General features: G+C 33.5%; 2 protein-coding genes across 2 annotated transcripts in view; both read left to right on the top strand.

Annotated features, from left to right (window-relative positions):
• Positions 1-7063, top strand: part of LOC107676414 (exocyst complex component 7-like) — a 17624-nt gene extending 10561 nt beyond the window's left edge. Inside the window, exons 12-20 of the mRNA XM_016470953.1 lie at positions 826-888; positions 973-1039; positions 2348-2406; positions 3831-3970; positions 4233-4328; positions 4408-4471; positions 6195-6236; positions 6516-6649; positions 6731-7063. Coding sequence (XP_016326439.1) covers positions 826-888; positions 973-1039; positions 2348-2406; positions 3831-3970; positions 4233-4328; positions 4408-4471; positions 6195-6236; positions 6516-6649; positions 6731-6833 — 768 coding nt within the window. The 3' untranslated portion in view covers positions 6834-7063. The remainder of the gene's footprint in view (positions 1-825; positions 889-972; positions 1040-2347; positions 2407-3830; positions 3971-4232; positions 4329-4407; positions 4472-6194; positions 6237-6515; positions 6650-6730) is intronic.
• A 1989-nt stretch (positions 7064-9052) lies between these two features.
• Positions 9053-13866, top strand: part of LOC107676428 (urokinase-type plasminogen activator-like) — an 8059-nt gene continuing 3245 nt past the window's right edge. The window contains exons 1-8 of the mRNA XM_016470973.1: positions 9053-9320; positions 10840-10923; positions 11020-11065; positions 11771-11872; positions 11953-12112; positions 13271-13368; positions 13452-13481; positions 13773-13863. Of these exons, the coding sequence (XP_016326459.1) occupies positions 10867-10923; positions 11020-11065; positions 11771-11872; positions 11953-12112; positions 13271-13368; positions 13452-13481; positions 13773-13863 (584 nt within the window). The 5' untranslated portion in view covers positions 9053-9320; positions 10840-10866. The remainder of the gene's footprint in view (positions 9321-10839; positions 10924-11019; positions 11066-11770; positions 11873-11952; positions 12113-13270; positions 13369-13451; positions 13482-13772; positions 13864-13866) is intronic.

Raw genomic sequence — 13866 nt, 5'->3', positions numbered from 1 at the left:
CAGCTCTCATCACCTCTATGGAGACCATCGGAGCTAAAGCGCTGGAGGAGTTTGCTGACAGCATTAAGGTAGATCACACACAACCGCTTCAGTGATCGAAAGATTGCAAGTTCAATCTGTCGTGACATCAGGTGCAGAATTGTATTATTTTATTAATTTAGATAATTTTATTATTATTTGATTTATTGTTTTATTTAATTTTAAATGATGTATTATTATTGTTATTATTAAAATAAATTATAAACATTATTAATAATTTAAACAGTTAATTACTATTTAATTTACTTATTATTAATAATAATAGTTTATTTATTTATTAAATATTTAGATTATTATAAAATAATGTTTTAAATTGTTTTATATTATTTATAAACACACTCAATTTAATCGTTTTATTTATTAAATTAAATAAACAACCACTTTTAAATCATTTATTTTAAATAATTTACATAATTTACTTTTTCATCATTTTTATATTTTGTAATATTTAGAATGAATTATTACATTTATTTTAATAATAATAATAATTGTTTAAAATTAAATGATTTGTGTGTATATAATTTCAACTCATTTACTTTTAAATAATTTACTTTTCTTAATTATTGAAATTTAATAATTTTTTATGTTATAATATTTTTAATGATTAATTACATTTATTTTAATAATAATAGTTCAAAATTGGTATATGTTTTATACATTTTGTTATACTATAAATATAACATTTTATTATATTATAAAATCTAAATGGCATTCCTCATTATGCTCACGTCATTATATTAATGATTAATTTTATGTTCTGACATGTGATGTTCTCTGCTCCAACAGAACGATCCTGATAAAGAGTACAACATGCCGAAAGACGGAACCGTACATGAGCTCACAAGCAATGTAACATCACTTCATTGTCCATTTCGTAGAGTTTGTTTTAAGAGCAGACAAAGACACTCTTTTTCTCTGATCGGTTCTCCTCAGGCCATCCTGTTCCTGCAGCAGCTGCTGGATTTCCAGGAAACAGCAGGAGCGATGCTGGCCTCTCAGGGTAAAGCAGACACGCATATAAAAACACACTGACAGATAGATCCAAGAGATTCACTGCCTTTAGAAATGTGAAAAAGTATTTCAGACGCAGATGTCAGCTCTGTCTTGGGCTGCTGAGATGTCGTCCTCGCCCTCCTGTCTCCTTATGTATCATCTGTTCACATTTCCTGTGGTCTGCATTTCCTTTTCCTTTGGTTTTCCTGACAAACGTTCAGCAAACATGATCAGTGCCGCCAGCAAATTCAACCATTTTCAGCTTCTCTGCTGTCGTTTTTTTTCCTGCACCATCTTTCTCTAAATAATAATCATTAGCCCCTAAATATATACTGCTCAAAGTACCACTTTTGGCCTTCATTATTGCTCAAATTTTATTTTTATAGTTGCATCTGCTAAGCTGTCTTGCCTTATGATCAAATAATATTTCAGAAAGTAATATTATATGTTACTTATTTTCATTTAATTCAATCATTTTATTATAATAATTATTATTTAAAAACATTTTTTTTTTTCATTTTAAAGTATTATTATTATTTAAAATATTTAATATAAATATTATTAATATTAAATCAGTAATTTTATATTTTGTAAATTCATTGATTTATGTATTTTTATTATAATTAATATTTAATTTATTTTATTCAATTTTAAAGCATCATCATTATTATTATTATTATTATTATTTAAAATGATTAATTAATTATAAATGTTATTCATTAAAATATTTAGTTAAAAAGTTATATTATGTTCATTATGTTCTGTACATTCATTAATTTATATGCATTTATTATAATATAATCAAATTTTATTTTAAAGTATTATTATTATTACTGCTGTAGTTAAAATGGTCTGTGATGATCTGAAAGTAATATTGTAAGTTCTGTGTTCACTTATATAATTTAATAATCATTAATATTATTTAATGCATTATTTTAGTTAATTTTAAAGAATTAATATTATTATTTAAAATGATTACAATTAATTATACTATTATTAATTAAATCAGAAAGCAGTGTTCTGTATGTTCATTAATTTATATAGTTTTATTATTTCTTTTTTTATTTTCATTATTATTATTATTATTATTATTTTGTTCTGTACACTCATGTTCACAGCAGTGCATGTCACTCTGTAGCTCCTCCCACTGCTTCCTCAGCCCCGCCCACTCATCTCTGCTTCTGTCACATGATCCTGCTCTCTCATCCTGGCTGGCTATTAGTGGTGAAGCTCTTCACTAACAGAACTATTTTAACTTCTTGCCCTCTGCCTCTTTCTCTTTCTCTCTCTGTTCTGCTTCGCTTCTGTCCTGTAGTACTCGGGGACACTTACAATATTCCTTTAGACCCCCGAGGTAAGCGCTCGAGCGGACGAGTAGAGCGGGACCCACGGCTCCTCTGACTTTACAGTTAACATGAAACCAGAGCTGACTACATTTACTGTCCTAAAGCATGTCGTCAATGCATGTTGTACTGAAGAATAACATTTACAAACATGTTTCACTCTGAAATACTTCAAATTATGGAAGTATAATGGACAGCTTTCTTGTTTTGACCCCAGATGCAGAATTTTATTATTTATTCATTTATAACATTTTATTATTATTAATATTTATAATATCTTAATAAGATTTAGTGTTATTTTATGCATTGCTGTATTATTATTATTGAATATTATTTAAAAATAATTATTTTTTTCTTGTAATATAATATAAATTGTATATATATATATATATATATATAATTTTATTATATTTAATATTATTTAATTCGTTTTTTATGCATTACTATTACATAAAATTATTAATAATATTAATATTATTATTCTTAATATAATTCTAGATCATATAAATTGTTTACACACACACACACACACACACTCACACACACACACACACACACACACACTCACAGACACACACACACACACACACAGACACACACATGAACACACACGCAAAAGAATTAAAGGTTGTGATGTTTTAAAAGGGTCTTATCATGCATTTTATATCAGCTTTTTCCTCAGATCCTCTTTTTGTGCTAAATCAGTGTTATTTTAATTCTTAATGACCATTTTTCACTGTCTGCTCTGTCTGATATCAGACAGAAAGTTGAAAAGTTCAGAATTAATCACTTCTGCTGCTCGTTTTTGAATTGATGAGAAAGTTTTGAGTCCTGAAAGTTACTGTGTTTTATAGTCATCAAACATTTTAAATTTGGTTCCTCGTGATATACAATGATTTTAAAATCTATTCATGTATTAAAAATTATATTATTAAAAAATAATTTCCATTCATTGAAATTTAAAAGCTAAAATAATAATAAATAAATAAATAAAATATTAATATTTGATAAAAACCTTAAACAGAAGTTAGAAATGTTGCCTTGGGAAGTAACTAAAATAAGTTTAATTTGAAGTACTAAAATTACTCAAGCTAATGTAGCGTCTGGACCAATCAAAAACACAATTTTTCAGAGGTCAAGTAAATATCTACAGCGGATTTAAATATTTATAATTAATTATAACTAGTTATGATTAATTATTCATATTTCCCTTATGAGCTGATTCGCTACACTAAAACTAAATAGAATTTTTTTTTTTTTTTAATTATTTAAATAAATAAAAAAAGATAAAATCACATACAACTTAAAATTAAAACAATTAAAAAATGTAAAGCTAATTGATTTATAAAAAATTTAATAAATACTATAATAGTATATAATTAATACTAAAATAACACTGGTTGTGTTTGGAATAAATGATGTTAGATTTATTATTAGATAAGTATCTGATGTTTTTGTGCCGCTGTGTTCGCAGATAAAGTCCTCGGTAACCTGCAGCTGAATCTGTCCAACAAAGCTAAAGTGTATGAAGATCCGGCCCTGCGTGCCGTCTTCCTTCACAACAACTACAACTACATCCTCAAATCCCTGGAGAAGTGAGTCCATTCACACTCTTCATGCAGACTGATTCAGAACATGATTCATTCAGTTGCTTTACGCAGCTTCAGTTCACTGACCCATCAGAAACTAGAGCACACTCAGTACTGGCCAATCAGAAGACAGCTCTCCACATAATCACTCCCTTTATTTCTTCTTGAATAAAATGACTTTTTTTCCTCATTGAGCATTTTGATTATCTTAAAATAAGTCATGTTACAGAGGTCAAATGTGATTTAAATGCTGTTTTCTGTTGTTCAGGTCTGAGCTGATTCAGCTGGTCGCTGTGACCCATAAGAAGGTGGAGGGTTTGTACAGAGAGCTCATCGAGCAGGAGATCCAGAATTACCAGCGCAGGTATAGCCGCATCATCCAAACACAAGAACCATCCTGTAATGAATGAGTGAATGACCTTCTGACCCTCACTTACCTACAGCTGGCTGAAGGTCACAGAGCATCTGACTGAGAGAAACATCCCAGCATTCCAGCCTGGAACCAAAGTGAGAAGATCACACACACACACTCACAATCACACACACACAGACACACACATGCACAGACAGACACACACATGCACAGACAGACACACACACACACAGACACACACAGACATGGTTTTTCTACTGTAAAGACCGTATATTCTATTGCCCTACACCAACTCTACCCCTAAACCTACCCCTCACAGGAAACTTTGTGCTATTTCAGATTTTCAATACACTCCATTCTGTGCGATTTATAACCGTTTTGAAAAGTGGGGACATGGGGTAATGTCCTGAAAAGTCACCTTCTCCTTGTAATACCGATGTCATACCTTTGTCATTATACAAATTTATGTCCTCATTTGTCACAAAAACGCACACACACACACACACTCGCACTCTCTCACACACACACACACACACAGACACTGACTCACACACACTCTCTCACACACACACACACAGACACACACACACACAGATTTGGACAGCATGGGGTGGAGAGTGACGTCACTGGCCCGTTTTGTATTTGTTATTTCTGAGGACGGGAAATAGATACAATGTAAATTTGAACGGCACAAACCAGCACAAATCGAGCACAAACGAGTGGCACCGTTTTGGAACGATTTAGATTGCATGGGGTGGAGAGTGATGTCACTGTTCGTAAAAAGTTTATTTTTATTATATAAAAGAAGCGGTCATAGTTACAGGGTTTCTTTTAACGGCACAAACCAGCACAAATCGAGCACAAACGAACGCCACCGGTTTGGAGAGATTTGAAGGGCATGGGGTGGAGAGTGACTTCACTGCCCAGAATTGTTTTTTGTTATTTCTATGAAGGGGAATATATTTGATGTTCATTTTAACAGCACAAACCGGCACAAATCGAGCAACACACACACACACACACAGACACACACACAGACACACACACACACTCACTCACACACAGACACACACACACACACACACACAAATTCACAAACGCAGTTTTATTTTAGTTTGAAATTGAAATGCTATTATATTTATATTTGTATACATTGAAATACTATTATAGTTTTTGTTAATGTTTTGAGTTAGATTTGATTTAGTTTTGTTTAATTTCAGTTACTTTATAGTTTTGTTGTGATTTTGTCATGTTTATTCTTTTTTTCTTTTTTCTTTAAGTGTCTAAATAGTTTTACATTTTAATTTATTTATTTTAGTGTATTTATTTTAGTTTTAGTAATATTTTGAATTAGATTGTATTTTTATATTTTTTATTTTCTGTTTTCACTTTTGTTAAAGCTTTTATTAAAGCTAATTTTGTTGTGTTTTGTCATTTTTATTTGTTTATTTTTTTAAATGTGACATTTGTATATATTTATTTTAGTTTATGTAGTTTGTTATTTTAGTACTTTGAGTTAAGCAAAACATAAATGACGTAAAATATCTTTTTTTATATATTTTATTTTAATATTTTAGTTAACGTTTATTTTATTTCAAGTAACTAAATTGTTTTTTTTTTCTTTTTTCTTTTAGTTTTAGTTAACTATAATAATCATGCTGAAATGCAGACACAAAAGCTTGGCAAATGCATTGCAAGCATGCAGTCCTGATATATTACGCTCCGTTAATGCTTTATTATATGGCCGTTCTGATGCATGTTGGAATACAGTGATGCACGAAAGCACAAATTAAATAGTTTCATCATTATTTAGTGATCTCCTTTTAATCGTGCTCTCTGGTGTTTGCGTTTGAGCAGCTCAAAGACAAGGAACGACAGATCATCAAGGACAAATTCAAGGTGAGAGACATTCATGCATCTTCTGTAACACTTTAACTTTCTGGACTGAAGCCGCTTGGCTTTACTTGATCATCCAGACATTATTTTTTATAAGAATCATGTTCAAGTGCGAGTCTCAAATATGATCATCAGGCTTTTGAGGAGCGTTTATTTGTTCTGTTTTTTCCTCCATATTCTCATTCTATCAGACTATATGAGCCATAAAGCCTGATGGATGAAATATGATACTCGACAGAAAACACATGCAAGCCAGGCTTTGTGTTGTGTGTGTGTTTGCAGGGTTTTAATGATGGTCTGGAGGAGCTGTGTAAGATCCAGCAGGGCTGGGCGGTTCCTGATAAAGGGCAGCGTGATGCCATCCGACAGGCTCAGAAGAGAGTGGTTTCAGAGGCGTACAGAGCCTTCCTTCAGCGGTGCGACATTCACACACACTCACACACACATCATCAGGTCCTTTTTCAGTGTAATGAGCACATGTTTATATGCTTTTACAGATGCGCAAATATTTCATTCACCAAAAATCCAGAGAAATATCACCGATACTCACCGGAGCAGGTGGAGGAGATGATTGACAAGCTCTTCGACACTTCCGCCTAGGCCACGCCCACTCCATCACCATAGCAACGGAGTCTGTGGTTTCCTTGGCGACAAACATGCTACTTTGTCCTGTAAGACGTCTGCTTCATCAATCACACACTACACAACATGGAACGTCTTTGTTCGTTTTTGCTTGCTTTTTGTACAAATGTATTTATGTAGGCCTATATGTTTTTTGGGGATTTAACTGCAGTAAATAAAGAGAATTCACTCCTGAAACCTCAGCTTCAGGTTTCTTCAGTTCAGTTTCCTGTATTATTTTCAGGTTCTGTGTTTATAAGACACAGAAACACACATACACTATACACACACACGTGTATAAATTTCACAATGATGATGAATAATAATGATAAAATTACTATTTTTCATTATTATATTGTTTTTATGTGTAATAATTATAAATATATTAATTATTTTCTTATTTTTATTTTATATTAATTTTAAATGATATATATTTATTTTGATAATTTTTATAATGATATGATATCTATTTGAATTAGTTACTAAATTATTGTATTTTATTATTTTTTTCTTATTACATTTTATATTTATTTATTTTTTGTTTTATATTATATATTTTTTATTAAGTGTATATAGATATGCATCACAATATATATTATGTATTTAATTTTTTTTTTTATAAAACATTTTATATTATTTTTTTTATAATTTATATGTGTGCGTATTTTTTTTAAATACTGTATTTTATTATTATTATGTAATGATAGATAGATAGACAGACAGACAGATAGATAGATAGACCTTTTTGTGTAGAACTACATTTGTTTTGGTGATTTCTGAATTGTATGAAGTTCTTCTCAAATTCATAAAGTTGTCGAGGATCACATTAACTATCAATATGTTCCAATAACGAAAAACAAAACCAATGTTTTGTCTTGTACAACCCTTCAAATAGATAATGTAGTTGCACCAACATCCTGTTTGTTTTGCTTCTATCACAGATGATTAACGCTGCTCTGCATCCGCTCGGTCAGTCGGGTGTGGAGCTCCATTTTTAACCCTCACGTTTTTAATCAGTGACCTAAAATCAGCTTGAGTCTGTGATGACGCCTTCACGTCGCTATAAAGGCAGAAGCTGAATCAATGTGTCAAACGTACTGAATCATATCTGAACATTCCCGAAAATGATGAGCTATCGACCAACACCTACAGCAATTAGTCATCAATTATTCTTAAATCCAAAGGAAATGAAGGCATGGAAGCTGAAATTGGCACGTGTATTGTGTATTGTTAGAGCACAGCTGGATGTTTCAGAATGTGGAAGCGTGAAACTGATTTCACTGTTTGCCCACGTGTGTCTACTCCGGTGGGCGTCAGTGTCGGTGTTTTGGAGAAGAGGGCCGTTTGCTGCCCAGAACAGAGGCTTAGTGACCCAGACTGAGATTAACCCTTTCAGGCTATGACTACAGGTCATATATTATCATTTTGGGTCGGAGTTTAACCCTGAAAAGCCTGACGTATGAAACAATATTCTGAAAAATTTTGAATATTTGAATACTCTGAATATTTTGAAATGGAACCGTTTATTAGACAAAATATTGTTGAGGACCATATTAGATCCATCTGGCTTTTATGGCTCATATAGTCTGCTATAGTGAGAATATAAAGGAAAAACAGAATAAAATATGCAACTTGGTGCAGATGCTGATATTTATATGATGAAATTCTGATGCTTGTGATGTAAATCAATGAGATGTTTATAACAGTAGAGCAGATACTGACATAAAATGATCTAAACATCAGTCGTCGCTCTACATCTCCAGTAACTGAAGAAATAAAGGCTCCTCAGAAGATGTGAGATGTTCTGGAGGCTTGTGAAGATCATTCCTCCGCTGAGGAACAGTGAAAGTAAAGCTTCTGGAAACAAACGCTCCTCAAAAGATCCTGAGGATCAGATTTGAGACTCTAAAACATGATTGATGGAGAATCGAGTAAAGCTGAGCTGCTTCAGTCCAGTAAGTGTTCATCTGGAGATATTACTGCAGTTATTCTGACGCTTACTTGATAAAAATCAGTCAAGATTTGACAGCAGTGAAGCTCGAGCTGAAGCTGGACGTTTCTACAATTACACTAAAATAGCTTTGACTTGTTAAAAATGTATGAACTATCGATCAGACGACAGAATGCGTGGAGCAGATTGTGTGCAACAGCAACTTTTTGATCATGTTGATCATTTAGAGACATTAGAAATGAATAGGGTTAAAAGAATAGTTTAAATAGTGTTCGACAGAAGAAGGAGAATTAAGGAACTCAAGGCCATTTGAATCATTATTGTGATTCACTGATCTAGTTTCAGTTCAGCAGCAAGTGTGTTTTCCCTCACAGACAGACAGACAGACTCCCCCAACACAAGCGTGTCTGTTCCTGCAGCCAATCAGAGCACACTGGCCTCTATATAGGGAGTGCTGAAGCCATCAGTGGGATGCAGAACGACACACACCAGACCTGATCTGATCGGACATCCAGGTGAGTTGGGCTCTTACTGCTGAGTAAAGACTTAATGCATGTCTGTGAACGGCTTTAAAATTAATCTAGATGCACAATATTCATAGCGACAATGATCTGTGCCCTGCAAACACTGTGAATGCATGCAGAGAGATGATATGAGGTCAAGCAGTGACAGTAATGTCCTGCAGCATGCAACTGTTTCCTAAAGTTTCCTAATTCTTGAGAATTTTTATTTTATTATTTTATTTCAAAAAATGTGGAACCCCTATTTTAAGACATCCAAAGTTGGATAGCTTCAGATCATTTGCTCTTGGAATTGTTTGTTTATATTGAGACCGCTGACTTTGTAGATGTTTGGCGTCTAGACAAATCTATAAGCTCAGTTTGAGATCTCCTGAAACTCTCGAGGAGATGCACGTGAGACTATGAGGTCTTTTTCTCAGGAGAAACATCTCAGATCTCAGTCTCACTGCTGTCTAGGAAAAATATAAACATCTCATCTGTGATATTTCTGTTCCTGTGGGTGTGCATCTCAGAGGTTTAATCTCCACTCCGGGCCTGTTCGGTCTGATCCTGGTCTGATTCCAGGAAAAGTCATGTTTGTTTAGAGTCATATCTGGATTCTCACTTCTAAAGTCTTGCCTTTAGTGTGCTTTCCTGCTGAGCTGGGCTCAATGTGACACACTCCATTTTCAAACTACTTAGATTACTGGTTAAACTATTTATTTATTCTTGAAATTTTGTGAGAAGTTTTCATTTAGGGTAATGAGTGTGCAATGTTTCAACACATATAGATGTGTTTTGCAAAGGCTGGACAAATTTTATTAGCTTTAGGGGTCATACTGACCCCCATTGGTTTCAATGCAATTTGCCAAAATTAGAGTCAGGTTTATATATATATTTAAAAAAAAACTTCTCAAAGACTAAAATATGAAAAACATGAGACACAAAGTTTACTCGAAATTGAGACTCCTCTTCTGAATCATCCAGTGAAAATTCACTGTTTCTTTATCTAGTTGAATTTCACAATCAAAAAAACAGTCAAAGTTGTTTTTAGTTGTTGGGTTTTTAACTGAAAAGAAGTGTGAGAAACCCATTTTATCCTCACAAGGGTTTGAGAAAAATACAAATAGCAGTAGATACTTATACGCTAATTACAAATAATGTCATATACTGTTCATACTTATGGTTATTTGCACCTCAGTCACTAAGTAGAAAAAAAACATGACATTTTTGTAATATTTTGTGTCTGTGCAGCTAATTGTGAACATAAATATATGTGGGTCAAACTGACCCGGAACACAGTAGAAATAGCACTATAAAAACAGAAGGGAATTGTTACATTTCTCATATATTTTTAATCTCTAACAAGCCACAATAGAGGTTTTCTGTTCTCACACAAATCTTTAGTGTGTTTCATTGTGCTGGTTTTTGGCAAATTGCATGGAAACGAAAGTTACTCAGTTTAACCCTCAACACAGAAGTTGACCCAGTTTTTGAACACAAATCGAGGGTTAATCAAATGCACTTGTTACAGGTTTCAGCGTCCAAAGAAGAAGCAGAAATGGCTGGATTTTGCCTGCTGAGTTTGATTCTAGCTGTAGTAGCTCTCACCGTTTGTGTAAGTGTGCTTCATACTTAACTCGCTTCCTTTTGGAGAATGGTTTTAATTCTAGAAGAAAAAATAATAATTTACTTTTTTTGTTTTGACCTCCAGAGAGCCCATCGCCGACTCTCTCCCAGCGGTTTAAGTGAGAAATCAGGTACATAAACGTCATCTGCAGTCTTTATTTTCCAGCAGATTACTTGCAAATTGTAGTCCAAATTACTGATTCCAAATTATATGACAAAAATCGTGGTTAGTAACGTAATCCATTATATAACACATTTTAGGCAATCTAATATTTTTGTTTACTTTTAGATTTCTTTTGAACTAACATGTTTATGACGTTGATTTAAATAGGAAAATCGTGTGCCATATTGGCATAAAAATACAAAGAGAAAGAAAATCTATTCACTTCATTGTTATTAACAACATGAAGTGCATTAAATATTACATAAAAATCAAGGTTTCCCAAACTGGGGTTGTGAAGGAACTGCAGGGGGGGGAAAGCTAATAATTTCATTAAATCATAAAAAAAATTATTAAATTAAAATAAAATAAATAACAACAAATAACGTTTTTAAAAAATTGTTTTATTATTTGTTTACCTGCATGTCATGTGACCATTAGCCAATGTCAGAGAACCGTGAACATGCAAATTATGAATTATTTATTGCTATTGTGTGAAAAATATGTAATCATGTATTCAATAAAAAAGTAACTGTAATCTGATTATGAGTATTTTAAGATGTAATATAATCTAATTAAGTACTTGTAATCCGTGTAATCCAGATCACATGTAATCAGTTTTCCAGATATCATGTTTATTATGACTGTTTCCTCTGATCTGGATGTGTTCCTGCAGCTGTTCTGTGTCTGAATGGAGGGACGTCTGTCTTGTCTCCGTCGGGGCGTCACATGCTCTGTTTCTGTGCTGATGGCTTCAGCGGCTCCAACTGTGAAACAGGTGCGTATCACTCACGTGTGTTTATTATCATTTGCTGATGTTTGCATGCATTCATATTCATTTACGATGTTTAGTGGCAGATGAATCCATCTCCTGCTTTGATGGGATCGGTCTGCACTACAGAGGTCCCGTGTCCAAATCAGCGAGTGGGCGGGAATGTCTGGAATGGGATTCAGAGAGTGTGCGTGAAATTGGAGTCTATCCCAAGAATCTTGGCCCGGGACGACACAACCACTGCAGGCGAGTTACACTGAGTGAAGAGCCACGACTGACTGAAAATACTATGAGAACAAACAGACGCTGCAGAGCCTAAAGTCCAGACTTGCCCGGTAATCCGTTACTAGGAGTTCCCTAGAGACCATAGATAAGTTGAAAAGCTGAAAAATACAAAATCAACATGCATTTGTCCTGAAGGGATGGGTATGAATAGAACAAGAAAACTGGTGTAATGTTATGGAGCTCAGTTTATGAGCGAATCTCACGAAAGATGTCAAGAACACGAGTTGGGCATAATTCACCCTGAAGTTAAAAGAAATCATTGATATTACATTTAATTAAAAAATAAACAAATTATTAAAAAACAAATAAAATATTTTATATTTTAAATTAAACTTCAATTAAATTTGAGATTTTTGCATAAAATTAAGCTTTTTGGATTATTATTAATCAAATAATTATTTTGGAATAATAATTAATAACATTACAGTATAAATAAATTATATTTAAATTTTTAAAGTAAATTTTATATAATTTAAAATTATTTTTATTTTATTTTATTTGATCAAGTTTTGCATAAACAATTAAGCTTTTTGGATGATTAAGATTTTTTTGCATTGTTAGTATTTTAATGACAGTTAAGCACATTTACCGCAATAACATTTATTTATATTTTACTGTAGTAAATCAATACCGTTATACAGTTATTAATTAATTTAATTTTATTCAATTTATCAAAGTTTTTTAAGTTTTTAATAACATTTTTGGATTATTAGCTATGTAAATCAATACTTTTTAAATCGATATAAAACTAAAATTTTCATTAAAATCAACATTAATTAAAAATAGTCCAACACATATCAGCATGATGTACATATACGTTACAGTTTATATATTACAGTATGAGATTTTATTTTTTTATTTTTTTCATTCTGGTGTAAAAAAGGACCCAGACATGTTCTGGACAAGATTTGTGACATTCGCTCTTATTCTCAAGCCCAGACGTGAACATCTCCTGCAAACATCTTCACAAACACACCTTGCACTGTCTGAGCCTGTGCTGCTGAATCCTGAGTCATTCAGGAGCTGCTTAAGCCTAATGCCATTTCTCTGTGTTGTTCATTTCTCTTATCATGTCAGCTACATCCATCATAACTCGCATACTTGTTCCAACACCAACAGAAACCCAGACTACAGCCGCAGAGCCTGGTGTTACGTTCGGACCGCGTCTAGGATCATGAAAGAGGACTGCGATATTCCACGCTGTGCAAAAGATCACGGTACGATTCCGTCCTTTTCACTGTGTTAATGTAATATTACTAAATATCTGTAAATATCTGACATATGAAATGGTTTGATGCAGGTTCTGACAGTCTGACGGGCGTACAGTCCGGTGAGATCATTTGATGTTCATCATTGTAGACGCAGGGGTGCCCAAACTCGGTCCTGGAGGGCCGGTTTTCTGAAGAGTTTAGCTCCAACCCCAATTAAACACACCTGAACCAGCTAATCAAGCTCTTATAGGCATACTAGAAACTTGAAGGCAGGTGTGTTGAGGCAAGTTGGAGCTAAACTCTGCAGGACACCGGCCCTCCATGACCGAGTTTGGGCACCCCTGTTGTAGAGCATCTGTCTGTATTCGCTGCTGTTTGATTGGCAGGCTGAACTATCTTTCATCCAATAGGCTGGCAGTGTGGTCAGAGGGAGGAGCGCAACATGAAGGTTGTGGGCGGGGCTTTGAGCTCGGTGGCGCGCCACCCCTGGATGGCGGCGGTGTT

This window comes from Sinocyclocheilus anshuiensis, unplaced genomic scaffold, assembly GCF_001515605.1.
Source record: "Sinocyclocheilus anshuiensis isolate Anshui unplaced genomic scaffold, SAMN03320099.WGS_v1.1 scaffold2270, whole genome shotgun sequence".
NCBI lineage: Eukaryota > Metazoa > Chordata > Actinopteri > Cypriniformes > Cyprinidae > Sinocyclocheilus > Sinocyclocheilus anshuiensis.
Note: the sequence above shows the minus strand (reverse complement) of the source record. Positions and strands in the feature narration are given on the sequence as shown.